We start from the raw sequence: 25,569 nt of genomic DNA on the forward strand, positions 1-25,569 counted from the left end.
TGTAGCAGTTAGACCGGGAGAGACAGTACTAGTGCTGGGACACAGAGAGCCTGTGGCAGTAGCAGGATTCAGAGAGATGATAGCACAGAGACCGGAGGATGTAAAAACATTATCTATGTCATTCACCAACCTGGCTCTGGTCTGTATTTTTAGCAGTTGTCAGTCTTGCACACAAGCCTTTAAATAATATCTGGAATTTATAAAATCCAGTGGTTTTTGAAGATCACAACATCCTTAAGACCTTTAACCTTTTCTTGTAATTCACTTCAAGGAGCTATACTTTCTCCAACTAGCTCTCTGTCATTTACTTTTTACCCGTGAGACTATTTTCAGAAGTCCTCGTTAAAAAAATGACCATTCTGACTGCTTAAAGTTGAGGGAAGTCTGGTTCTATGTTTCTGTATCATATGAAGCCCAGTACAGAATTTAATTGTTGAGGGAAGCCTATTCCAGATGGTACCAATTCATGAAAGCTCACTCTGGATGAGGTGTGTTCATGTGGTTAGGAAGTGGGTGTAAGGATGCTGAAAGTTTCAATACTCATTCATAGATTAATAGCTGTTTATGGCTGTGCCAAAGTGTACAAAAAAAGCTTACTGCACTCTGTGAACATAAAGTGAATTTAAATGTGAAAAAATTAACATAAAGTGCAAGGCATGTTAAAACAGGGCATAAGGATAGAGTGGGAAGAAATCAGAAAGGTAGCTGCCCAGCACTATGGCACATTTCAAAACATAGCAATAAGCTGCCTGCAGCTGATGTTGTGATCCAGCTCCTGGCATCTCGCATAAACAGACTAAGAGAAGTTCCACTGTTTTACAATAAATCCTCCATGCAGAACGAACACTCTAATACATTTTCATCAGGAATCCAATCATCTTGCACTTTGGATTTCAAAAAATACATGATCCCAGCTGCTTTTGAGCCAAATGCTTTATTTTATTCAGAGCCATAAGAATATTGGTATATGTGGGAACTACTTGTACATTAAATTTTTTCTGAATGCTATCACTTAATACAGCAATTCTGGGGCCACTTCCAAAATCAAAATTAATGCTCTTATTTGCTTTCCAGAATATTCCTTTTAAAAAATTAAAAAAGAAACTGTGTTACTATAATAACCCACAGACAGGAGATCTCTTCTAAGAAAAATAATCTAAGTAAATGACCTTTCAAGGAATTTCTTACATATCTCATCAGTTTATTAACCCCACATACATCAAAATCTTCATTCATGGCAAGATTTAATGAATATATTTACGTATATCTCCTCTTCCCCCTCCCTCCCCGCTCCCCCCAAAATCACCAAAAAAACAACAAACCCTGATGTTGCCATCCATCCCAAATTTTACAGGAACATTCCAATTTCCAGTTTCAATGAAACAGTTTTGCATTCTGCATGGCTCACAAGATCACTGAAGAATAGCTGTAGGCTGCTGTAGTAGCTTGTTGTCTAATAACAAAATGATGTTATGTTGTGACTTCATTGCTCTGAATTGTGATTTCATGTCATACCCTGATGCTGTTGCATTGCAACTTTGAGATGAAGTCACAATATCTTCACATAGCAATACTGTGTCAAAATGCATTGCTATTATGTCCTATTACAGCGTCATGCAGTCACACTGCCATTTCATATGCTTGAGTTGTGGTGTTCTCATATCTCATCATGACACGATGCCACAGGGTTGTGATTTCACCCCTTGAAGGCCATCATTACATTTCATATCAGTGTTATGACAAATCTGGCCTTCTGGACAAAGCCCTGAAAATGACCTTCATAACCCATCACCAGCTATGTAGCACCCCCATCTCTGTATTTATTTCTCTCCTTTATGTAGTTTCCTTTAACCGGTATAGCTTTCCCCCCTCCTCTCCTTGTAGTTGAAGCACAGGTCCTATTGTGTAGCCTCCCCTGTGCTCTACCCTCACACTGACTAGGTTGAGCCCTTGTCCTTGCATACACTTTTCCACTCTCTGCTCTCCTATACCTCTCCATGCAGGAGGTCCCTTTCCCTGCTGTTTAGCCCCCTTGTAGTACTTCTTATCCTGTGCCATGCCCCTCTCCTCCTGCCCTCCATGTGTTCCTAGGAATTTCCTAGGAAGCCTGTTGGCCCAACCAGTCATTGCTTTTAAAAACAACTTTAAAAGTTATTGTGTGGTTTAATGAGAGACTTTTTCTTTACATTTTGCACAGAAAAAGGCCTCTCAGTCCTCTTGCCTCCCCAAGGAACCCCTGCAGCTGTCTTTGCTTAGAAGCCAGCACCTGCTGCCTCTCTTTGCTGGTGCCAGCACCACACAGGGACATCCCAGAACGCATCGAGGGAACTGGCACATGGAGTGAAGAAAGCTGCCACAGCCTTTGAAATGAGTATTGTTCTAGTCTAGTGCATCTCCCTGAGACCTCTCTCAGGCTTGTGGGTAGGGGAAAAAGATTCTCAAAGTAGGCTCATCTCAGTGGCTTCTGGGGATTAGGGAACTTCTCAGCAGAAATGCCCTTGGATGTTGGAAAAGTGGAGTGAGAGTGAAGAACCTTCTTGCACTCTCTCATTCCAAAATTTGGAAGGAGGCTGAGCTGAAGATTCTCCTGGTGGTGTCCTCCCCGGGCTCTGTGTGTGTGTGTGAGTGTCTGTGTGTGTAAAAGGAGAAGAGCTTAGTACCAGACTTTCCCACTCCATGGTCTTGAAAAGGAGCCTAGAAATAATATTGAGGACAGGATTTGGATTGTTTAGTTGGAAATCAGTTAAAAGATTCTTTACCCAATGACCACTTGATGCCAGATGGCACAGAGTGCAGAAGTACACAGGGGTACAGGGATTCCATGGGTTCACCAAAAGGGCTCATGTAAGCTCTGTACTGAAAGCCTGAGTCACACTGGTCACCAAAATCATTGTGAAATGTATATTCAAAAATATGAGTTATGAATATATATTAAAAATATGTTCTCTAGGTCTGTATGTAAAAGCAAGTCATTCAAAGGTAGCCTGTCTGGAGATGAACTTCTTCAGATGGGAGGTAGGAAACACTTATCTCCATGGTGGACCATTGTGTATTATACAGCATACAATAGTTAATTAGCATACTAAGCCAAATGTTAACGATGCAGTGGCAGAGACTTGAGAAGGAAATTAACAGGAAGAGGTATGCAGCAGAGGGGAACCCTATTTTCAGGTGAACATCAAAGGTCTGTTCCAGTATAACTGGAGGTGGAGACAGACACCCTTGCATCCTTCACTGAGGAAGTAAATTTATACTGGGTTGCTTTGTGCCAGACTTGGCTGAAACACTGGGAAGAATTTTGGGTGAGATAAACTTCTTTAGACAGGAGGATAACTAGTTAGTTAAGTTTAGTCTCTAGAAAGTGTGTTATGATTTTGTTTCATATGTAGCCGTTTGTGTGCATATATAGCTATAGATAGATATACACACACACACACAGAGTGTGGATGACTGGAAGGTAGTGTTACTGCTGCCACAGACTGGTGCTTTCAAGCAGATGATCCCCAGGAGGCACAGACAGGACCTACTCACACTAAGGGCAGAAGGGCACTAAGGGTGGTGAGAAGTCTCCCAATCTTGAGAAATCCCTGGGAAGCATCACAATCCCCATCAATAAATCAGTTCAACTGGGAAGGATCTTAACCCTGAACCAGACTTTGGGGGCTCTCCCAGTCCCAGGAGCTTTGCTGACTCCTTTCCCAGTCTGGAAAGTACAGAGCATGGGGCTGGGGGCTACTGCTGGAGGATGCTATCCAAACAAAGCACAAGCAGCCACCTCCTTTTCTTGATGCCAGTTCCTATGGTCCAGTCAAAGGTTCTCTCCTGGAATACCAGCACAGTCAGGAAGGTGGCACTGGCCATGCTGGCTCTGCGGGGAGAGAGAGGTGCAGGGATCCACCCTAGGACAGGCAGGTGCTGACACTGGCAGGCCTGGCTCTATGCAAGCGTTACAGAGAAAGGGAACAATTTATTGTTATTAACGACTTTGCTCGGCTGGGGCCAAGATGCTTGCAAGACATTTCCAGGTAGCTCAGGGTCCATTTCCCGGTCTATGACAAGCCCCGTTTTCTGTCCTCCTGCTGCCCCTGCTGCGACCCACTCCGACCCCGAGCTCTGCCCCCACCCGAGTCCTGCGCTGCCTTAGTCTGACCCGAGCTGTGCCCGCGCCCTGCCCCGCCCCGCCCCCCCGTCCTATGCCACCACCCCTATATTCAGTTCCCCGCGCTGTTTCCGGCCTCGCGGCCTGCTCGCTAACCGTCCCCGATGATTGACAGGCGATAGTCCCGCCTTACACCACTCGCGGAAGGGAGCGGGACAAGCATTAGCCCCGCCCCAATGCGGGGGCGGATCCCGATGATTGGCTGATGGTTGCGTGCCCGCCTCTCCCTCCCCCCCCAGGCTCCGGCTTCGACTCCGAGTCCTGGCAGCCCCGCGGTGCAGCCTGCCTGAGTGGGGCGGGGGCTGGCCGGGCTGGTTTCACTTGAGAGATGGCGGCCGCGGTGGGGAGATCGCTGCTGCTCCTCTTCCCGCGGAGCGCCGGCGGCGGGGGGGCTCTGACAGCCGCCGGCTACTTCCCCGGGCTGGGCAGGCACCGCCAGCAGCACAGGACGGTGAGCGCGGCGGGCGGCGGGGCTGTGCCCTTCAGGCGCTGCCCGGGTGGCAGCGGGGCTGGGGGGGATGTGCGGGCAGGACGGGGGGAAGGCGGGAGCGGCGGGACCGCAACAGCGCCTGCGGGGGGCGGGGGACTGCCGTAGCCGCCGTCTCCCTCCCTCCCTCGCTGGGGGAGCAGCCCGACCCTCCCAAGGCAGCCCGGCCAAGTTCAGCCTCTCGCGGCAGGGACGGGAGCGTGGCGGGGCGGGCGGGCAGCTCTCGTAGATACAGGCACTTGTCAGGGGCTCTTCCCTGTGCACGGCAGCGCGGGGAGCCCGGCCCAGCCCGCTCGGGCTTCCCCGGCGGGATCCCGAGAAGGGCCCTGGGTGCCTTAGGCGTGTGCCTGGTGGAGGATCGCGCTCCGGCGCGGCTGGGATGCCGGCGCTGTGGGAGGAGATGCTGCAGTGACTGGGGAGAAGCCCTGCCCTGTACATTTCACCCCCTCCCCTATCAGCGGATTCCCAGGTGGACCTCGATTTCCGGGCTCCTATTGCCTGGCGGCGGGGAAAGGCTCGGGAGGCGTTGGGGGAACCCTCGTGATGACGAGAGCTCCCTCTGTGTAGGGCTGATAATGGTATTAACCTTTTTCTTTGGAGAGATCCCCTGAGCTAGCAAGAGAGAGGGGGGCAGCCATAAAGTGACAGCTGCGGGCTCTTGTTCTAATTGCATTTAGAAGTGCTGAGGAGTAGCGCAGGAGCTTCCTTCTTGGCGGTCATCAGAGTATCTTCCTGCGGGATTGTCCAGATCCATATGTGTTGGCCCTTAGCCAGTGATGTAGCATAGTTGTAAGAGGCCGGTCTCCCTCCCTCCCTCCCTCAGAGCAAAGTTGTGTAAGGTAAGCAAGATTAATATAGGGCTGGCTGGTTTAACTAACACTTCCTTTTAAATATGTATTTGCCTGTAACACTTAATCTGCTGAACACAGGGCAGAAAAAATGATCCTTGGGGATAGGAATGAGGAAGGTAGTGTGTAGGTAGATTGTGCATGAGGGAATAATCAAGGCTGGGATGAGTCACAAAGTAGTGTTAAAATTGATGCTAACCTTTTAGTCTAGAGGAATCTCATTTTGCATATGGTCACACAGAATTCAGAGGTGAAGGGGTTAAACTATAATATGGACAGCATTGAGTTTCTAAAGGTAAAGTGTCTCAGTTGTGTTGATTTTTTTTTTTGTATAATTAATATTGGCATGAGCTTTCACATAGTTATGATGATCTCTCTCCTGTTTTTATCTTCAGGTTTGTTTTGTTTTCTAATCATGTAAACTGTGATCTATTTTTAAACATGTTCTGATAAAATCCTTTCATTTACTAATATCCACACATGTTTTTAAAATCTTGTAAATGATTCCCTGTAGTCTGTTGATAAATCCCTGTTGATAAACTCTTTAGGGACAAGAACTCAACTTTTGTTTTAATTAAGATGAGCAAATAAAGTTAAAGCATACATGCAAGGTATGAAGGTGGAACAAGGGAGGGCATACAAGGCCAACAGTCTGCTCTTACAGCTGCAATAAATCAACTGTCCAACATTCTTAGCATTATCTTCTTGCATATCTGCTCTCTGCTGTAATGCCATCTATTCACATGAAGTTTGAATTAAAAGTGCCTTAATTGTGGAGGATCTGCATTTGTATCTTCCTGTACAGATCATTAGCTAAAATGAAGGCTAAATTCAAATATCTCTGTGTATAGATTACAAACTAAGGAAGTATGAACAGAAGCAGAAGTATTAACAAAAAAGAGGATCTTGTATGTTTCAATCCCATTTTACATTTCCAAAATATAGAGTCTAAATTTGGTACATGATCCTGCTTTTCAGTGCTATTATTTACATTATTTCTCTGCCATCAAGGTTAAACAAACCCTGTCAAACTTCCCTTTCCCTCCATCTGCAGACTTATTTGGATAAGTGGCAAATAATTGGCACACAGATATCTGAATAAGAAATCTTTGTACATTTGTTGAGTGACAGGGTAGTAAGTGTTGTGATAAGACAGATGGCAGACAACTTGCTTGTCAAATGATGTATAGGACTTTAAAAAGATGAATGCCTTATTTTCTTCATCACTAGTTTGCAGAATATGAGTTTACACTAGGCTTACAAAGTTTATGATCTATTTAAACAAATGGTAGAAATAATGAACACCACATGTTTACAAGGGGTATTTTTGAGTTCTGTGATCAAATTGAGGAAGAAGGAAAAAGTCTCTGTGGCATCCTAATTTAGTGAGATGTTTGATTATACTCGGTTAGTAATCAGTTCCTGGATCAACCTTCTCAAACTGGCTTTGGAATATGAAGTAGCTTTCAATTGGCATGAATGTGGTGATGTCTGCATAGAAGTATTAGAGCATCTAGATGTTGTTAGTAGCTGCAGGAATTTTTAATTTGAATTTTTTTGTATTTTTTCCCTAGTTTTAAAAGATGTATTGTGTTTTTGGTTTGTTTTTTTTAAAAAAACAGGGTTTTCTCTGACATATATTGAGAAACACAAAAATACTAGCATCTGGATAAAATCATAAACACAATGGAAGGAGAACATAGAGAGAGAGCAATTTTTTGTTTCCTTACTTTCTTTTCAAGATTGCCCAGATGTCTAATGTAATCATCCTGTGTATACAGTAGATGGCGCACTCTATTGGTCTGTAAGCCTGAATGACTCCTGGCAAGGCTCTGATTTCCATTCTGTTCCTCAAGTACATATATTAGTATGTGGGTTTGACCTTACAGCATGCTACTAGGGTCATCAGTCAGTTAAAGACATGTAATTCACAAATAGATTAACTTTTGGGGGTAGAAGGAAGAGAGTGTAATAGGCTCCATTTGGCATTTGCATTTTTTCTCTTTACCAACTTTGGAAATGGGGCAGAAAAGTGGGTATGTTACTGCTATAAGCAAATTAGTGGACTTCACTTAGAGACCTAGTCAAGATTTGTGTAAAATACAAATATTGCTTATGTCTATTTGAAAAAACCTATTACTGTATGTGTCCTCAATTGAGAACAAATCACTAATAGCATAATAACCTACTAACCTACTAACCATGCTAAGAGTAGCACTCAACACTCAAACAAGTTTAAAAACAAAAAAAACCCCACCACCTGTTTGGGTTCCATCTGCAATACTCCACAGTGCCTCTCCCAGCTGCCGGAGCACTGTTGGAGCTGCAGGCCTAGAGGGTATAGAATAAAAACCAAACTTTCAGAACTCTGTTCTCTGTGACTGTAGAGGAGCGGGAGGGTTCTGCCCTTTTGGCTGGCTCTGTGTTTGTAATGGATTTTTCCACCTGTTGTTGTGATGTCATTTGGATATATTGTGGGGTTTTGGCAACTCTGCTTTTCACTTATGTACTGAGTCCTTACCTCCCTTCATCCTGGTTGGTTTGGGGGCAGTTGACACAGAGGAGAACTAAATGGGTTTTAGTATCTTCTTTACAGTTCCTCAATGTTGCAGTGAGTTTGGATTTTTACACTGTTTGTGGATCCAGTCTGTGATATAAAAACTGTGTGTATATGGTATCACTGCCATAATCTAATGGGCTATATTATAAACTGACAGACAATCATAAATTGTGGAGTTGAGGATTTTAAGAAGAGTACAAAGCACCACAAATATATGATGTGGTACAGTTGATCAGTGTTCCAGTCAAATAGAATCCTTGGTCGGAGGAGTTACAGCCTAGTATCACGAGTATTTCCAATAGCACCAGTAATATGGTCTGTGTAGGTCTAGATTAAGTTGGATAGGGACTGGGGCTATTGTAATTTTGGGAGCCCCTCTTGGCATATTCAGTTCTTTCCATCTGCTGTTTTATCACCACCCATGGCAAACACTCTGCCGTTAAATTACCTGGATTAGTTTAGTTCTGATTTTTAAATGTGATATACCCATTGTAAAGCTGAAATGAACAGAAAAACCCTTTTAGTTTTGTCTTGTACTTGGTAGTAATAGTGATGCGATGGTTTTAATTGCCTATTACTTGTAGCAGTGATACTCAATTACATTTTTCTGGCAGGCTGGATAAAGCAGAATGCTCTCTGGAGCCAAAGGGCTCTTCATATGTTTGCTCTCTAATGAGCCTGATGCTAGCTAGAGGTGTCAGCCTTTTCAAGAGTAGGTGTGCCGGATTATATTTTCGTAATAAAAGGTTAAGCATGGTGAAAGACAATAGTCCAACATAATCTTGCAAACAAAATTATACAAATACACTGTAATGCCATCACATGCTGCTTTAATTCTGTTAAGATATTAAATTAAAATTAGAAATTAAACTCATGAGAAAAGAATGGACATCTAATTTTCTTTTCTCAATGCCTGAAATTTTGACACTTTGGCAAAGTATTACACAGCACACAATCAAGTAACCAGTGAAACATGGCAGTTACTGAACGCTTTATGTTGTGTAAATATCTGATTAAGCAGCTCATTAAAAATGTACCATTGATTGGCTGTTGCTTCCTAGGAGGCATGAAGGAACAACTGATGGCCAGTGGTGTGCCAAGTGTAAGGCAGATCTGGCCTAAGGGGTATCAACTGAAGAACAGGACAGTAAATTAAATGTTTTTTTTGAGGGGGAGGACTTGAAATGTGAGGCTGTGGGTTGCATTAATCCAGCCCTGAGTATGTGCTGTCCAAACCAAAAAGTATGCAAGATCCCTCCCCAATAATCTACAGGCAGAGGAGTGGGAAGAAGGTGATCAGTATATACATGGTTGGTTGGTTGAGTCTTGGTAATGTAAAGTTTGAGTTTTTGTAGAATATATAAGCTTTTCCTAGTTAGCGCTCTCACTTGCTGTTCTCAGTTGGTAAATTCCCTGCAGATGTGATAGGAGTGGGCTTTCAAGAAAGAGTGGAAAAGCTAATGACCTTATGGATGAACTCACCAAAAGTGGGTGTAGAATGACAGGGACAAAGCCCTGTAATAGCCCCTAGGACATTTGGAGAGACCAAGAAGAGGACCTGCTGAACAGTTAGTAGAGGATGGTATCACAAAAGAACAAGGTGGATAAGATGTCACAAATGAATTTACAAGTGTGTCAAAAGCAGTAGAGAGTTAAGGAGGATAAGGGGTGGAGCCCTGGACCCAACATTTTTGGCTACAAAGACTTGGTTCTACTTTAGAGAGAGCATCAGTTGGAGACCAAGAACTCAAGGCATCAGTTGTCAATGACTCACTTAAAAATAAAGGGAGCTGGGAGATAAGTGGGGTCAGTGGATGACTTTTTTGAGAATAGTGGAGACAGAGCATACAAAACTGAAAGTTTCCAGATGACACACAGGTGGGATAAATAATGAAGAGGACAGGTCACAGATAGAGAGCAATCTGAATTACTTGTTAAACTGGATGCAAACAAACAAAACATTTTAATATGGGCAAATGTAAATTCATAAATCCAGGAACAAAGAATGTAGGCCATGCTTGCAGGATGCGAGACTCTGTTCTGGAAAATAGTTACTGAAAAAGTTTTGGGGGTGATGGTGGATAATCGGCCAAGGGTGAGTGTGGACACATGGTAAGCCAGGGTCAAAATCAGTGAGGAAAGTGGTGGAGATGTTGAGATAGGGGAAAGTTATATGACAGATAAAGGGAAGGAGAGAGATGGGAAGGGTTGCTCAGAAGAGGTCGGAAGGAAGGACTTGTGCTATACCACGTGTTTTAATATTCCGCAACAAAATGTGGTCTATGAACCAGTGCCATTTTAAACAATTGCCGTGTGAATGAGTCAGGTACTTCACTTTTTCACAGGCATTTGCTATTATAGTAGCCATAAGTGGTTGTGCTGTTGGTCTGAGGAATTTGAATGGTTGTTTAACATCATACATCTTATTACTACCAATTTATCAACACCTCCATCTTTCAGTAAGTGTTGATTATTACGCCCAGGCTAATGATTACCTGCAGGAATAGTCTGTGGCACGATTTGGCTTGCTAGGCTTTCAGGGAAGGATTCCTCTTGTCTACATTTTTTTCCCCCCTCACTAAGGCTAAAGTAGTTTATCCCCAAGGATCACAATATACTCAGCTCTTCTAATCTCTCCTCTACTGGAGTATCTCATGTCATAAGTACAACTTCAAATTGAGAGTAAAGACCTTTAAGAGCCATGACTGTCAAATGAGTTGTAAAAATAATGTAGAGCTCATCATATTTCTTTACATTTATTTTCATCTTGATCTGAGCATGCTGTGACCACAGCCCCACAATTTGTCAATCTAGGTACCATGCTAAAATCTGACCTTACCACAACACTGCCATAATGTCTTCAGATGATTTTGGATTATCTGTAGTGACCTCCTTGGCCTGGTGCATTAGACGCATGATCCATTTCCGACAATTGGAGCAGCTAAACATTGCTAATGCAGAAAAAATTATCTGCATCAAAAACTCACTTTTGTGCTGCACTTCTGGAGATAACCAGTGTGGTAAGGATGGCTCATCTTTCTGTATAAACAAGTGTTAGTCATTATTAGGGATAAGTTTATTAGAGAACTGGTCTAACTAGTTTCTCTTGGCTGGGGAGAATAGAAGAAGTTAGCTGAACTGTTTGGCATCAGAAAGCTGTCCTGCCCCCTTCAACCTCCCTCCCCTCCCCTCCCCCGAGTGAAAGCTGTGCTCCTTTAACCTCTAAGTGCTGCCAAACATATTGGCTGAATGTGTGATGATTTCAGAATATCTATACAATTTATGAATTCTGTGAGAGATTCTGAAACCTATCTCTGTGTTAGACTGCAAATCTCTCCATTTTTACTCCCCACCCCTTTCCATCAAGCTGAATGCTGCTTCTGCAGCATTTGCATTTTAGGTCTAGAAACTTTAGAATGGCAAAAAGCACTACTATTTGGGCTGGTTCACCTACTTCAGTGGTTCTCAAACTTCATTGCTCTGCAACCCCCTTCTGACAACAAAAATTACTATATGACCCCTGTGTTACTCAGAATTATGGCCAGCATTCAGCTGTGGCAAGCAGAACAATTGCCTAGGACCCCACTCTACATGGGGGCTCTGCAAAGCTAAGTTGCTTGGGCTTCAGCCCCAGGCAGGCAGCAGGGCTTGGGCTTTCTGCCCTGGGCCCCGCGAGTCTAACGTCAACCCTAACGAACCCAATAAAATAAACTCACGACCCACTGTTCAAGAACCACTGCCCTACCTGAATGATTACTTTATTTCTAATACACTCCTACTTTACCATATTTCAGTATGGAGTAATTGTTAAAATCCTGGTAGTAGTCTCTGGGAAATAAACCACCAATGCTAAGCAGTTTTTAACAATGTGGTTTTTTCATCAAACTAAAAAGTACCCCTAGTTTTTAGGCCCTCAAGGACAGATCAGTCCTTAGCATTGAGAAGGAAGTGGCTCATCCTTTTAATTTTTCCTATTAAAGTTTTGGCAGCCCTTTACTTTTCCCACATTAACGTCTTGTATTGCATCCTATTAATAAAGATTAAAGTAATGTTCCAATATGACATGAAATAATTCTCAAGTAGTAGGTGATCTCACTGGCTTGCTGCCTCTTGTAAAATATAAAGTACCTTCCTCTGAATGAAGAGGGTAAATTATTATTTCCTTAAATCTCTGTGGCAGCTTTTAGGAATGATTCAATTAGCATAGCTCCACCTTGATAAGTGGGAGAGCAGAAATTCAGAATATTTGAATTTATCTTGGTAGATCACTTGAATTAGCCCTTATAGAGGGGCAGTGACTGCCATGCAGTGAGGTAACTGCCAGCCTTATAAAGCTGATAAGTTGGATAATGACAATTTTGAATTTGATTTGGGGATTGAACTTGTGTGGTCCATGTAATGATGGCCTTGGGTGTACCTCTGTACATAGATGCAGTTGCTAAGCCTTACACTGACAATAGAGGATCATTTGTTAAATGCAGTACAGTAGAACCTCACAGTTCCGAACTGACTGGTAAACCACACACCTCATTTGGAACCAGAAGTACACAATCCAGCAGCAGAGACAATTAAAAAAAAAAAGCAAATACAGTACAGTACTGTGTTAAATCTAAACTACTAAAAGGGTAAAAGGAAAGTTTAAAAAAAAAAATTGACAAGGTAAGGAAACTATTTCTGTGCTTGTTTCATTTTATTTAAGATGGTTAAAAGCAGGATTTTTCTTTTGCATAGTAAAGTTTCAAAGCTGTATTAAGTCAATGTTCAGTTGTAAACGTTTGAAAGAACAACCATAATGTTTTATTCGGAGTTGCGAACATTTCAGAGTTATGGACAGTCTCCATTCCTGAGGTGTTCATAACTCTGAGGTTCCACTGTATATCTATAGAGCTTTTATAGGATTTTGTAGGAGGCTTGAAGTGGTCTAGGGAGGTCATTCACAAACTTAAATAAAGCTGAGGTGGTATGGTTTTTGGAAAGGAGGTGTTAAATATGCTTAAGTAAGCTATCTGAGCTTTTACGTTTGAGCTTACGAATTTCCATCATGGATAGTGACATACTTGCCACTTTTCTGAGAGCACTTTTAGTGTGATTTGCAGACTGACTTGTGTGCTGTACTTGCTTTGGAACCAGTGCTATGCAGGCTTCTTGTGTAACAAACAATTGCATATTTTGTTCCCCCAGGGGAGGAAAGCAGATGTTCTTTTGCATCGCTGATAGGCACTAAAAACTTGTTGCTGAATGACAGTCATTTGTACATGCATCTTGTAATACAGGGTAAACCTATTAGAGAAAACAAATAAAAAACAATAAAAGAACCTACATCCACACTAAAGGGTTTGCCAGAGATTACCCCCAGCTCCAGCTTCCTGCTCTGGTAGGTTTCAGTCTTTCAAAACCCACAGCTGGCTTTTCCCCATAATTACAAGTTCATAACTGTTTCAGATTCAGAACCCAGCCTTTCGTTTATACAGTTCAGGCTTTGATCTTCAGTCTCTGGGAACAGGTAGTCAGCAGACAATGACCCACTCCTCAGACCATAGTTTCAAAAGGCTAGGTTTTTGCATATCTGGAGCTGGTGAATTGGCATTAACCTCTCACTTGGTATTCCCCATGTAATCCACTTCATGCTTACTATTTCAAAAGTACATTCTTGTCTGGCACGTTTCAATATAGTCCTTGAACTCCCAGGCATCACATCACATCTTCCCCTCAACAGAGGTTGCATCCAATCCCAGCCCACAATAATACATAAACTTTGCCTTTAATATAATGGACTCAAAGGTACTCAAACATAATGCAGTAAGGTCTCCCAAGGGTATGCAGGAAATTGCCATATCTATCACAAAAATATCATCTGGCCTAAGTACCCTGGAGCTGGGAAATGGCAAATGGTTGTTGCAGGGTTGCCAGAAAGCAGTGTAAACTGCATCCTCTCTTCCTGATTCTGAGTATCACCTCTAATACTTCCAGTTCGTCCTCTAACTTCCAAACACTGTCCAGAAAAGCAAGTCCTAGGTTGCTCCTATTCTCTGTCTCCAGGGTGGCAGCCTAATATTCACCACGTCTTTGAGCCAGCCAAAATTTTCTGTTTCTTTATTTCAGTGGGTTTTGAAAAAAAGAAAAAGGTAAGTAATGGTTTCTTGTGATAGTATGATCGTGGGGTCATATTGCATTAATTTTTAAAGGAAGCATTGTGAGGCTCTATAAGACAGAATTTGTTTTCTTTAAGTTTTTATTTGTAACATCCTCTGGCTTCTTGTTGATGTGATGGTAGAATGGAGACTGGTTTATTTAGGTTCAGTAGGAGACACAATCTCTACATTTAAAGCTTGTTTGCAGAAAGTTGGTGTACGGTGTTTGCTGCTTGTGTTCCCTCCATCTTTTTTGTACACCTGTTTCTTGTATTGCACTTACATTGTAAGCTCTTCGGTACAGAGTCGTCTTCTGAGTGGTTGTATGATATGTAATATAGTTCAAACCCTTATCCATGACTGAAGCCTGTAGGTGTGTTTGTAACACTAATAAAGGGAATCTTAACTTGAGAACTACAATAACAAGTCCGATATTCAGGAGAGATTTCTTAGGTCTTAGGAAAGCTTGAAGCCCAAAGGAAGCAGGATGAAGTAAAACAAATTCAGCACTTAAACCTGTTACCTTCTCCTGTCTCCAGATACTCAATGAAAAACTGATAATGTGCTAATGACTCGTGGAAATGTTGCAAATGGTTCCTTCCACCTTTTTCCACAAATGTTTGCTTTCCTGGGTTAACTTCAAATGGAGGTTCCTTCTTTGTATGCCCTTGTCTCATGGTACCCCATCTACAGTATTTGTGAAATTAGTAAATGTCCACTAAAATCCTCCCTTCCTGTTACCAAAAGGAGTTCCTATTGTGCATCTTGCTTATTATTAATCTAGAAAGTAATAAAAGTAATAAATATACATGCTGTATTCATACTACCAGTCAAAATGCAAACAGTGAGCTTTAATCGGAATGGCAGAGTCCAAAGTATATTTTGAATTTCCAAGATCTGTCGAGGTAAACTATTTTAGAGGGTTTTTAAAAATTTTTCCCAGTACATGGAGAGCTGAATTTTTTTTTTAGTACTCTTCCCATAACTTAACAATCTCATTCTTATTTGCTGTTTGATTCAGGATGAAATGCACTCCTTTGCCTGGCAAAGTACCTTCAAAATAGGAAAGCTTTAAATATATAATGACTTCTCTTAAGCTATGTCTACACTTGGCACTGGGGTGTGTTTCCCAGCTCATGTAGATGTACCTGTGCTATCTCAACTCAAGTTAGTGTGCTTTTTTTTTAATTTTTTTTTATTTTTAAAGTGTAGCCATGCCTTCCCTCCCCTCAGCTAGAAACACGCCTTACTCTATATTACTGCTACCCATGCTACGACAGCTGCACACTATTTTTAGCAGTTAGCACAGGTACATCTACATGAGCTGGGAACCACACCCCTAGCTCCAAGTGTAGGCGTAGCCATAATGACAGATCACGATTTGAAAAGAACGGGGAAATAAAGGAGGAATGTCAGAACTAATTTCTCAAGGTATGTATGTGGTTGATATTAACACTAGAGAACCATCCAGAGCCAGGGAGTTACAAATCCGAAGGTTGCATCTGGCATTTGGAGAACTGCTGATGAGAATGAATCAGTATGTAGATTGTATGTGATAACAAGCACACTTTACAGAGGAAAAATGATTTAAAGGGGCTCTCTGTACAGTCTGATTTCTCATGTCCCAGCCATGTTTTCTGGTTCTAGACAAAACTGGATTGTAGGCTGTGTATGTAACTTGAGTAAACCTACTGTAAGGTGCTTAGGTTAAGCAGGAAGAATCTTGCCTGCTTTGTAGTGGCTGGATTTTTTTTGTGAGGACAGGGAATGGAAGAATAACTCACTTTCTCCATAGATGACAGTGAATGGAAAAATGCTGAGATTCCACAGCAAAAAGCCTGTTCCTTTTTTGGAGTGGAAATGCTCTCATTTATCATGTTTGGGAAATCCTTTTGGCTTTCTGCAGAGGAGAAAGGGGAAATTAGAGAGTGCTTCTTCACATGACAGAACATAGTGTGTTCAAAATGCATAACAGCGTCTGCTGTGCTAACGGTATGTTGACGCTGCAATTAAAAACCCATAGCTAGCCAGTGCCAGCTGACTCAGGCTAAGGGGCTGTTTAATTGCAGTGTAGATTTTTGGGTTTGGGCAGGAGCCTGGGCTCTAGGACCATGAGAGGTGGGATGGTCCCAGAGGGTCCCCAGTGTATACACTAAGTTAAAGTTGCCCCTTAGCCAGAGCCCTGCAAGCTCGAACAGCTGGTGCCAGCTGCGGTCGGTCGTCTAACTGCAGCATAGACATACCCTGTGAGCTCATAAGGGCTAGTTGCTGCAAAGAGTGCTAACCCCCCTCAGGGATTTTTTTTTTGGTTGGTACAAACTACATTCCTGTTCCTTTCAATTTGGTGATATCATATGTAAGGGGGAAGATTTCTTTGAATGAATTGGGGAGTTGCAAGAGAATCAAGTTAGTTGGTATCTTTGAGCAAGACTTGTATGCAAGCAATGTGTATTACTAATTATAAGAAATGAGCTCTAAAAACTCTTCAATGAATTAATGAACTACTTACATAGGAACATTTACTACTTGCTATAATTTCCAGATATTATGCTGTGCTTCTCTGACTGATTTGCAAAAACAAAAATATGATGCAGTGCTGTTTGGCTGTCCCTTAAATTGAACTATTGTCATGCATCATTGAAGTGCTGAAGCAGCAGAGGGAATGATATTTGGGACATTTCCAGGGGCTTGAGCTATAAGAAGGCAAGTGAAGGCGAGGCTATACGAGAAAATGTTAGGTGAACACCTAACTTAGATGCTTATTTTGGCTGCAGTGGGAGTACTGCCACTTTACTTTACCTAAAAATGCATGTTCAATCTGATCTGTAACATGTTCATTGTGTAATACCAAGGGTTCTAGTTTGGAGATGACTTTGCTGCTTTTGAGGCAGGAAATACTTTTATGTCCAAGATGATGTCCATTAATAACTCATGTTTATTCCTACATATTGTATATTAGGAAGCATAGAACAATGTTGTACTCATCTACAGGAGAACTGTTTGAGCCAATATGAAGCTTTTCTGGTAGTGCTTTTTCTTATGGGGTAAGCAGTTTTGTTTTTAGAATGTAACATGAGTTTTCCTTTCTCTTATTAAATAGTCTTTCTTTTTATTTCTCTTCATACAGTACACACTGTTTGCCCTTTGAATTGAAGTTGCTACGTAATAATTCACATATATAACCAGTTCTGTTCATAGTAATTTTAACTCAATTTATTTTATTTGGCAATATTTATAAAGCAGGATTACTCTGAACTGATATTTTTGTATGATGTAGTGCACTATTATTTAGTGATGTCTCTTCTTGGAATTGGAATGTTGAATTCTATTGTGGTTTTATGGAAACACCTACTTGATAACTTACATTATCTGTATTAAAGTGGATCTGTTTTGTGTTTGACAATTAAATGATACACACCTGTTCAGTATGAACCAGTTAACTGCAAACATATTAACTTTCTTAGTGGAAGACAGTTAGTTTGTTTTCCTCCTTCATGGAAGGAAATTAGAAATATAAAATTCTAAATATAAATTGAAATTAGCACTTGAGCTCTCTGATTTGTTGTTTAAAAATGGAAAATCTGGCTTTGTAATGTGAAACTCCAGAAATATTTACTAAACTCAGTAATATTTAGCAATAATCCATCATTCTTGTTTCAATATTTAGAGAATTTAGCTCACTGAAAGCAATTAAATCAGTTTGTTTTTTTCCTCTCATTCAATTTCTAAGAGTGACCTAGTTTAATACCTGTTAAAATGAATTATTTTGATAATGATTTACCTTTGGTGTAAATGTTCTGCAGGCTTTTCTTTCATATGAAAATAGTGACACTTGTCTCTGAAGTAGTGTCTGGTTTCTCTTTAACTGTCAAAGTGAGCGGCCCTTTTTACTCAGCACAGGCAAACGGAGCTACCCATACAGGTTGTCTAATCCCAAAGTAATTATTGAAAACTTCCCCTGTTGATGAATCATGTTTCCACTTAGGAGCTGGCATGTTTAATTTTATTCTCTGCAGTAGTGTGCCAATCAGTTTAGTGTAATGTAGAATTAATTGCAGGAGCTTCCCTTCTAAAAGAACAGTTCACTGTAATAAGAAAGCAGGCAGGGTGGTAATAAGAGGGAGCAGACAGGACTCCATCATGACTTTTTACAATGGTGAGCACCGCTCGTTTTGATAGAGGAGCTGAGTAAGAATAAATCAATTCCACCGTCAGATCTCTGCAGACACTTCTACCAGTTGACCTGTTACAGCTGACTTAGGCCAGTTATGCTGTTGCTTGATGTCAATAGATTTGAACATGTTTTGGGCACAGCAAACTATTTGCTACAGATATCACCAGCCCAGATGTTGTTGTCATCCTACCCGAGTGTCTAGCTCCTGGATAGATTATTGGAAATTTTCTTCACAATACAGACATTAGTTCATCCAGAAAACCAAGGATCAATTTGTTTTTTAAAAGTATCTCTAAAAACATCAAAAGTAGTTAGGATTTTTAAGACAGAGGTAGAAAGGGCTATAGTTGAGTTACAGCTGAGAAACTTAATACCATGTCACTTAAGGTGAACTCCTTTAAACCATGTTGGTTCTTTTTTGTCTGTTGGATTCTTTGTAGGTTGAGCTTTTTAGTTTTTTTTTTTCCTGGAAAGTACAGACACTCCATTAAGTGTGACCGGTTCAATGGTGGCATAGAATAATTTTAAGCCATTGGAAAAACAGGGAAGAGGGGGAGGCATTAAGAGAGAGAGAGAAATGAGTTGACTAGCCCTATGCTGCTGCTCTCAAGAGGACAATTTGTGCAATACAGGACATGGGAGACTTATTTGATTATCAGTACTAGTCCTATATTTATTTCCAAATGTTTTCAATCAGAAGTATCAGTGACTGAGATGTGGGCAGTTGTGCCTAGTGATTGGAGCAGGGGTTTTGCCTGTTGGATGAAGGAAGGGACAGTATCTGGGAATAGTAGTCCGGGGACAGACCTGTTACCTGGAGTGAGGCAAGGCAGGTGCAGGGCTGGGAACAAGCAGGCACAGGAGCTAACATAGTTGTAGGCGAATGCTTTTAGCTGCAGTTGGCCTAATACTGCTACTGGACTTAAGAGCATGCCTGTTGGTTTTTCCAGCAATTCGGGCAATCTGACCAATCAAGTGATTCTACCATAAGACAATTGTGCTTCATCTGAGGGCTGGTTTACACTTACCTCGCGATTCAGTGGCAGTCGACGGAAGTTACGCAAACTACACAGAGTAGTTTGCGTAACTCACGTCAACTACTCTGCTTCCCTTCTGCGCGCTGTTCACGCTGCGCTGTTCCCGTCGACACAGCGCTACGCTTCTTAAGGGGGTGGATTTACTCAGTAAACTTCCTGATTAATTGAGCGGGTCTAAACTGACCACTCAATCGATCCAGAAAGATCGATCTGGCGGCGGCGAATTTGCCGCCATCAGTATAAACACAGCCTGAGAGTCCTCTGTTGCTCCTAATGGTGGTGGATCTAGCTCAGGCTCAAAGTAGTCCCAGAATCAGAGACAAGCACTAATTCTTGACAAGGAGTTACTGTATTATATTTGAGGGAATGGTTACATAGTGAATATTTGATTTCTAAATCTATATTTCCATTTCCCTCGAGTTTTTTTTATTGAGGATATTTAGGAGTTAACTTAACTGGACAACTAAAATGTCTGTAGGTGATAGGGCTAAAGGTTGTCCAGTTAACTTTTAATTAGTTTTTAATTTGAGGTACACTTAACTAAGCTGATCCATTCTTTTCTCCCCACTACTTCCAATATACATATTAATGTGTCCTGGGGGTGGGAAGGATGTTCAAATTGAAGGCTGCGTAAGTATTAACCCCATTTTTCCACCCAAGGAAAACCCAGGGAATTGGGTTATGCCAGTGTTGCTCAAGTGGTGGGTCCCTACTGGGATGAGTGGATGTCATTACAAAAATCAATCAAGGGAATTGTAAGGTGTTAAAATTCTTACAATCTAAAGCAAAAAAAATCTTGCTTCCTACACATCCTTACCCTTCAAGGTCAAGTATTCTGTTAACCTCTCGAAACACACAAATTATGTAGGCTTATCATTATCAATGATGATTTTTCACCTTGACTAGAAGAGTAAAATTTGACTTCAAAAAAGGGGTCATCAATGTGAAAAGGGTGAAAAACACTGAGTTATGCTCTGACCCGAGATGAATGTGTGTATCTTATCAACTCATCTGGCTAAGTTCTTGTGAGCTGGTAATGTATTGCAATTTAGGACCTCTATCTGAAGAGCTATAAAAGGATTTTTTTTTAGATGGCTTTTCCTTTAATCCAGTAGGATCTAAAGCATGTAACAGACTACATATGTAATCTAAATATTTGCATCTCCAAAGAATAGAGCCCACAGACAACACAACAGACATGGTGGCTTCATATTTACGCAAAGCAGGTAGATGTAATTTCAAGCCTAGCCGAAAAAGCCAGCTGCAAAAATAGTGACACAGCTGTTCAGTATTGTAAAATAAAATATTTATATTGCTAATTATCAGGCTTAAAAATTTTGTTCATTGATATTTTCATTTGTTTTCTTCTGAGCAATGATCTAAACTAGTACATCATTCATTGGCAATGGAAAGTTGGGAAGCCCACAGCAGAAAGTCTAAAAGGACTTGGCAGCTGCCAAGAAAAACCTTTAAGGTTGCTTGAAACAGTGGAGGAAATGTATCCCACAGCCTTTGCTCCCCATTCAGTCTTGTTTTTCTGTTTTAAAAATACAGTACTGATATTATAATTCATCATTTGAGGTGTCAGTTTTTATCTTGTACCTTTCTTACACTTGTACACAACTGTTATCTCAAGGTTTAATATTTGGAGAAGGTGGAGATGTAAGCAGAATATAATTCCACAAAAGTAGAAGAGTATAATAGAAAAAATAAGAAGAGTAAATAGTCTCCTTGTTTACACAACTTTGCTTCACTTGGTTACCGTTAAAACAAAATGTACAATGTCATTGAAATGTTGTCTGTTTTTAATTTTCTCAGCCTTCCCAAGATAAACTTTCTTGCATTGAAAACAAGTGTTTTGGGAATTTCATAGTGAAGAGTTATATTTCAGAAGGAGATAAAATAGGGAAAAGTGATCATTCTCTACCTCTTACGGCTGTACTCAGACACAGCGAGCAGTGAAGCTTTTACAACTGTTCCCTATTCAAGGAAAGGAAATTTAGAAAGGCCATAGAAAATAGGTACACTGAAAAAGTTCAGTTAAGATTTGAGTATTGTTGAAATGGAAAATTGGACTTATTTCCTCCCTTTCAGGAAATACGTACACTTTTTCTAAGGATTGCCTATCTTCTGACTGCAGTTCAATCCCTGTTTTCCTTAAACTAACCACATACAAATAGTATACAAAATAATCCCATGAAGAGAGAACAAGTGTGCTTTATCTATCCTGTCCACAATCCTCCAAATATCTCGGGGGGAGGTGGTGAGAGAGGGAGTCTGATCCAAATTCTTCCCCAACTAACCCTCCCTTGTGTTAAGGACTGGCCAGTAATCAGTTCAGCTCCTTTTGTGCAGTCACTGTTGAGTTAAGCAAGGCTTTCCTTTATTGATTGATGGTTTGCCTCTGCACAGTTCCTAGCTTGAAACTTCTGAGATCTTATCTGAGTATCTCTAGGCTTGCTAAAGGAAAATTACTAGTCAAAATACAAGACTACATTTTAACACTAATTTCCTAAATATTGTAGACAATAAATCAACAGAGATTCTGTGGTTATGCTTAAACTGCTTTAGAGCCATTGATGTGTTGGCACTACAGAACTAGTGCTTTCATGAATGCAATGGCAAAGGAGTTAAATTTCTTGTGCTGAGCCAATGTTTTCATTTAAGGAAAAAACTTATTGATATCACAGTTCATTTACAATGAAACATTTCCGTGTCAAGACATGTATAATAAGTACATAGCTTATTACAGAATTAACAGTTTTTAGCAGTATATTCTATATTGACTATACATTGTAATGTCATTTCCTCTTCACATTTTTCAAATTGTTTATATTCAACTATTCATATGAACTTTTAAAAACCTTAATGGAAAATTGAATGTTTTTGGGGTGGGAGGGAAGGGAGGAGTCGTAGAATATAGGAAGTATGGAAAATTAAAGAAAGAGGGATGTAGCTTAATTATTGTTCTGTATATGTGTCCTTCCTGATGATTTGTTGTTCCTATAAATATAAAGATTGAGATGTTCTGATATGGACATAATTATTTTAATATATTGGTTGTATTTCTAGTTCAGGGTATACTCTTTTATCCATTTTGTGTGAGTTTGTGTAGCACTATTCTTTCAAAATGTAAAGTCTTCCATTATTATATATTCTAATATTTTATTTCCAGTGATCGATAGCAGAAGCTGTTGCATAAGCCCACGGAAGAACTTGCTTGGAAATACAAGTGACATTCTGTGGTTAAAATAATCCCCCAAGAAGAAAGAACCTGCATCTCTCCACCCAAAATCATCAGTCCGTATATGTGATCCCAGTCTTTGCTGAGTGCTTCTTAATTCAAAATGCTGCTTTGATGTCCCCAGCATACCATGCTGCCTTCTCTAGCTGAATGCCCTACCTTTCAGCTGTTACTCAAAGCAGCAGTGGTGACAGGCAGGGTTGATACTAGCTGTTGTCTGTATTTGGTCATGTGGTAGTTTTGCATGATTATCTAGAGAATGGTTACCTATTGATTGATCTTCATTGATTCTGAAGTGAGCAGGTATCCCTTAACTGGTATAGAGGATAAGAAGGGTGCTTTGAAGAATGTCTTCTCTGCCGTGTTGAGTGTATGGCAAGACTGGCGTCTAATTGGCGGAGACCAGGACTCTAGTCACTTTGCTAGTACTGGCTTATCAAGTTTTAGGCTTGGGCAGGACAGGTACTGATAAGGAAAGAGATGAGGAGCCGGACTCCTGTTAGGTAAGGTAGCGATTGCATTCCACCGACTGGTGTTACTGTTTGGCGTTATGGCACATCCTCTGTGCTCTAACAGGAGATGCTGTTTTGAAATGCAGGAGCTGCCTCAGCAGTAAAGGGTGTATCCATGGTATGACAGGTACTCAAGCTAAGCAACATTCTGTTCTGTCCCAGCCTTGGTGAGGGCTGAACATATTAATTGGATTTAACAATCCATTTTTTGGGTGGGCTTGCATAATACTTAATTTTTGTCCCCCTCTTGTCCTCTACCAAAATCCTGCCCGTTGTGATCCTGTCCTAGCTCTGTGAATAGGGATAGCCTGAAGGTCCTTTGGGCTTAACTCCAAATTTGAATTGACTCATTTGTGCACATGTATATCTTTAGGATTCCATCTCTATCCAACAGCCTTAAGCTGCAGAAGTGGAGCCCCACTGATAGTTCCTTTCAGCTCTAGTAAATGATCTAAACTTAATAACCTTTTGCAGCTCTTTTTTGTTGCAAACTGTTTTAACTGAAAGCTGAGATTCTCCTTCGTGTTTCCCAGACATCAGAGATTGGCTGTGTTTTGGGAAATAAGTGGATTATTAAGAGACTCCTCCAGCTCATTAGAGTGTTTCATTTAACATTTCTGTCAGTGCTTGGAGGACACTGATGCTTATCACTTTGCCAATAGTTTATGAAAACCAAATGAGCTGCTAATTTACCTGTCCCTCCCAAGGTAGATTATATGGAAATGATTGCAAAGTTGTGGTTGTTCTCATGGAGGGAAGATGTACAGCCAGAGTTTTGGACTTGCTTGGTTTGGGTTAGTGAAACTCACCAAAACCTGAATCTGTTTACCTCAGTGACCCTCAATGAAATAGAACCTGTACATAAATTAATCAAGTACTAGTACAGTTTTTATTGACTGTTCTGTAGACCTATTTGGCCAGTTTTAGGGACACTGGTGATTCATGATGTTTGTTCATCACAGTAGCACCTCTATACACTCTAGTGCAGTTAGCCATTTCTACTTAAAAGTCTAGAGTTGGGAGAAATACATTATTATGGGATGTGATTCATGTGTGTTGGAAGAAATTCACACAGCATCATGAGTATGCAATGCCTGGCTGTAGCCATTGTTATCATACCTTTGCTCAGTGAATACTGAAACTATCCACACTCCAGGGGATATTACGCAGGCCAAAGGTATAACTGGATTTTTTAAAAAAAAAAAGGTAATTTCATGGAGGTTAAGTCCATCATTGGCTAGCCTATTAGCCAAGATGGTCAGGGACACAACCCCATGCTCTGGGTGTTCCTAAGCCTCTAAAAGTCAGAAGCTGGGACTGGACAACAGGGTGAATCGCTCGATAAATTGCCCTGTTATGTTAATTCTGTCTAAAGCATCTGTCACCGTCCACTGTTGGAAGACAGGATACTGGGCTAAATGGACTCTTGGTTTGACCCAATATGGCTGTTGCTATGTTCTTAATGTGCATTGTGTACAGTTCCAATAATCAAATATGTTAGACACAGCAGCACTAAACCACTAGTTTTCCCAATATTCACATAGTTTTTCACTGGTTGTAAATCTGAAATCAATCCCCAGGCAACTTCTATAGGGAGTCTTCAGTTTAAGTTAATGAAATGCTTGGCTATGAGAAAAGAAGGCTGAGAATGATGTCTGCTCAGCCAATCCAGAGCCACTGACAGCTTGGTCTTCTTTTTGGAAGAAGCTCTCTGCAGATATTTAGAGGCCTGCAGCTCTTAAAAGGTGAAGTAGTGGTAATAAAAATGAAGAAATGGAATTCCTGGTGCCCTTTCTAGGTCATGGTTTAGGAAAGAAGCTGTTATTCTGTGCCCTGAGGGCAGGTATATGAGAGTGATATCAGCTCTGACCTACTTAAGGCAGTTTTCTATATGGTGAATGAACTCCAGAATTAAAGTGTTAGGTGCACTGTGAGTCAGTTCAGGAAAACTAAATGTTTGATGGATGTCTCTGTAAGGATTAGGTACTTTGAAAAACAAAACAAAGCTGTTGTTGAATAGACCCCCATCCTTAATCATTGTAACACTTGCCATCTGATTGTCATCCTTGATGCTGTTTGAATGTTCTGTGCAAGATGGATTGATTTAAATCACTGATTCAAAATCAGGAAGCAGGAAACATTGCTTTAATTAATCAATTTTAATCTTGTTTTGCATTATAATTTATTTTCCTAACGTGAAGTTGATTCTCATTGGTTGGTATAACCATTAAAACATGTTGATTTGCAACTCCTTTACACAAAATTTGGTGCTGCTTTTTGCTAACCAGAAGAATGCCTTAATTTAAGCAATGATACAACTTGTCCAGATTTTTTAATTTTAATTAAGTTAGAAAATAGTAAATTACATTGATTTACTAGTTTAAGTTTTTACTCAGGGTATGTGTCAAGCTGCATCT

General features: G+C 40.8%; 1 protein-coding gene across 2 annotated transcripts in view; it reads left to right on the top strand.

The window, feature by feature from the left end:
• Positions 1-4,423: 4,423 nt before the first annotated feature.
• The window catches only part of MCU (mitochondrial calcium uniporter), a 125,208-nt gene continuing 104,062 nt past the window's right edge, over positions 4,424-25,569 (top strand). For both annotated transcript variants that reach the window (XM_067552730.1, XM_067552731.1), the window contains exon 1: positions 4,424-4,610. In XM_067552730.1, coding sequence (XP_067408831.1) covers positions 4,488-4,610 — 123 coding nt within the window. In that variant the 5' untranslated portion in view covers positions 4,424-4,487. The remainder of the gene's footprint in view (positions 4,611-25,569) is intronic.

Source organism: Emydura macquarii, unplaced genomic scaffold (genome assembly GCF_026122565.2).
Source record: "Emydura macquarii macquarii isolate MOO-44397 ecotype Brisbane River unplaced genomic scaffold, CSIRO-AGI_Emac_v2 contig_1390, whole genome shotgun sequence".
Classification (NCBI taxonomy): Eukaryota; Metazoa; Chordata; order Testudines; family Chelidae; genus Emydura; species Emydura macquarii.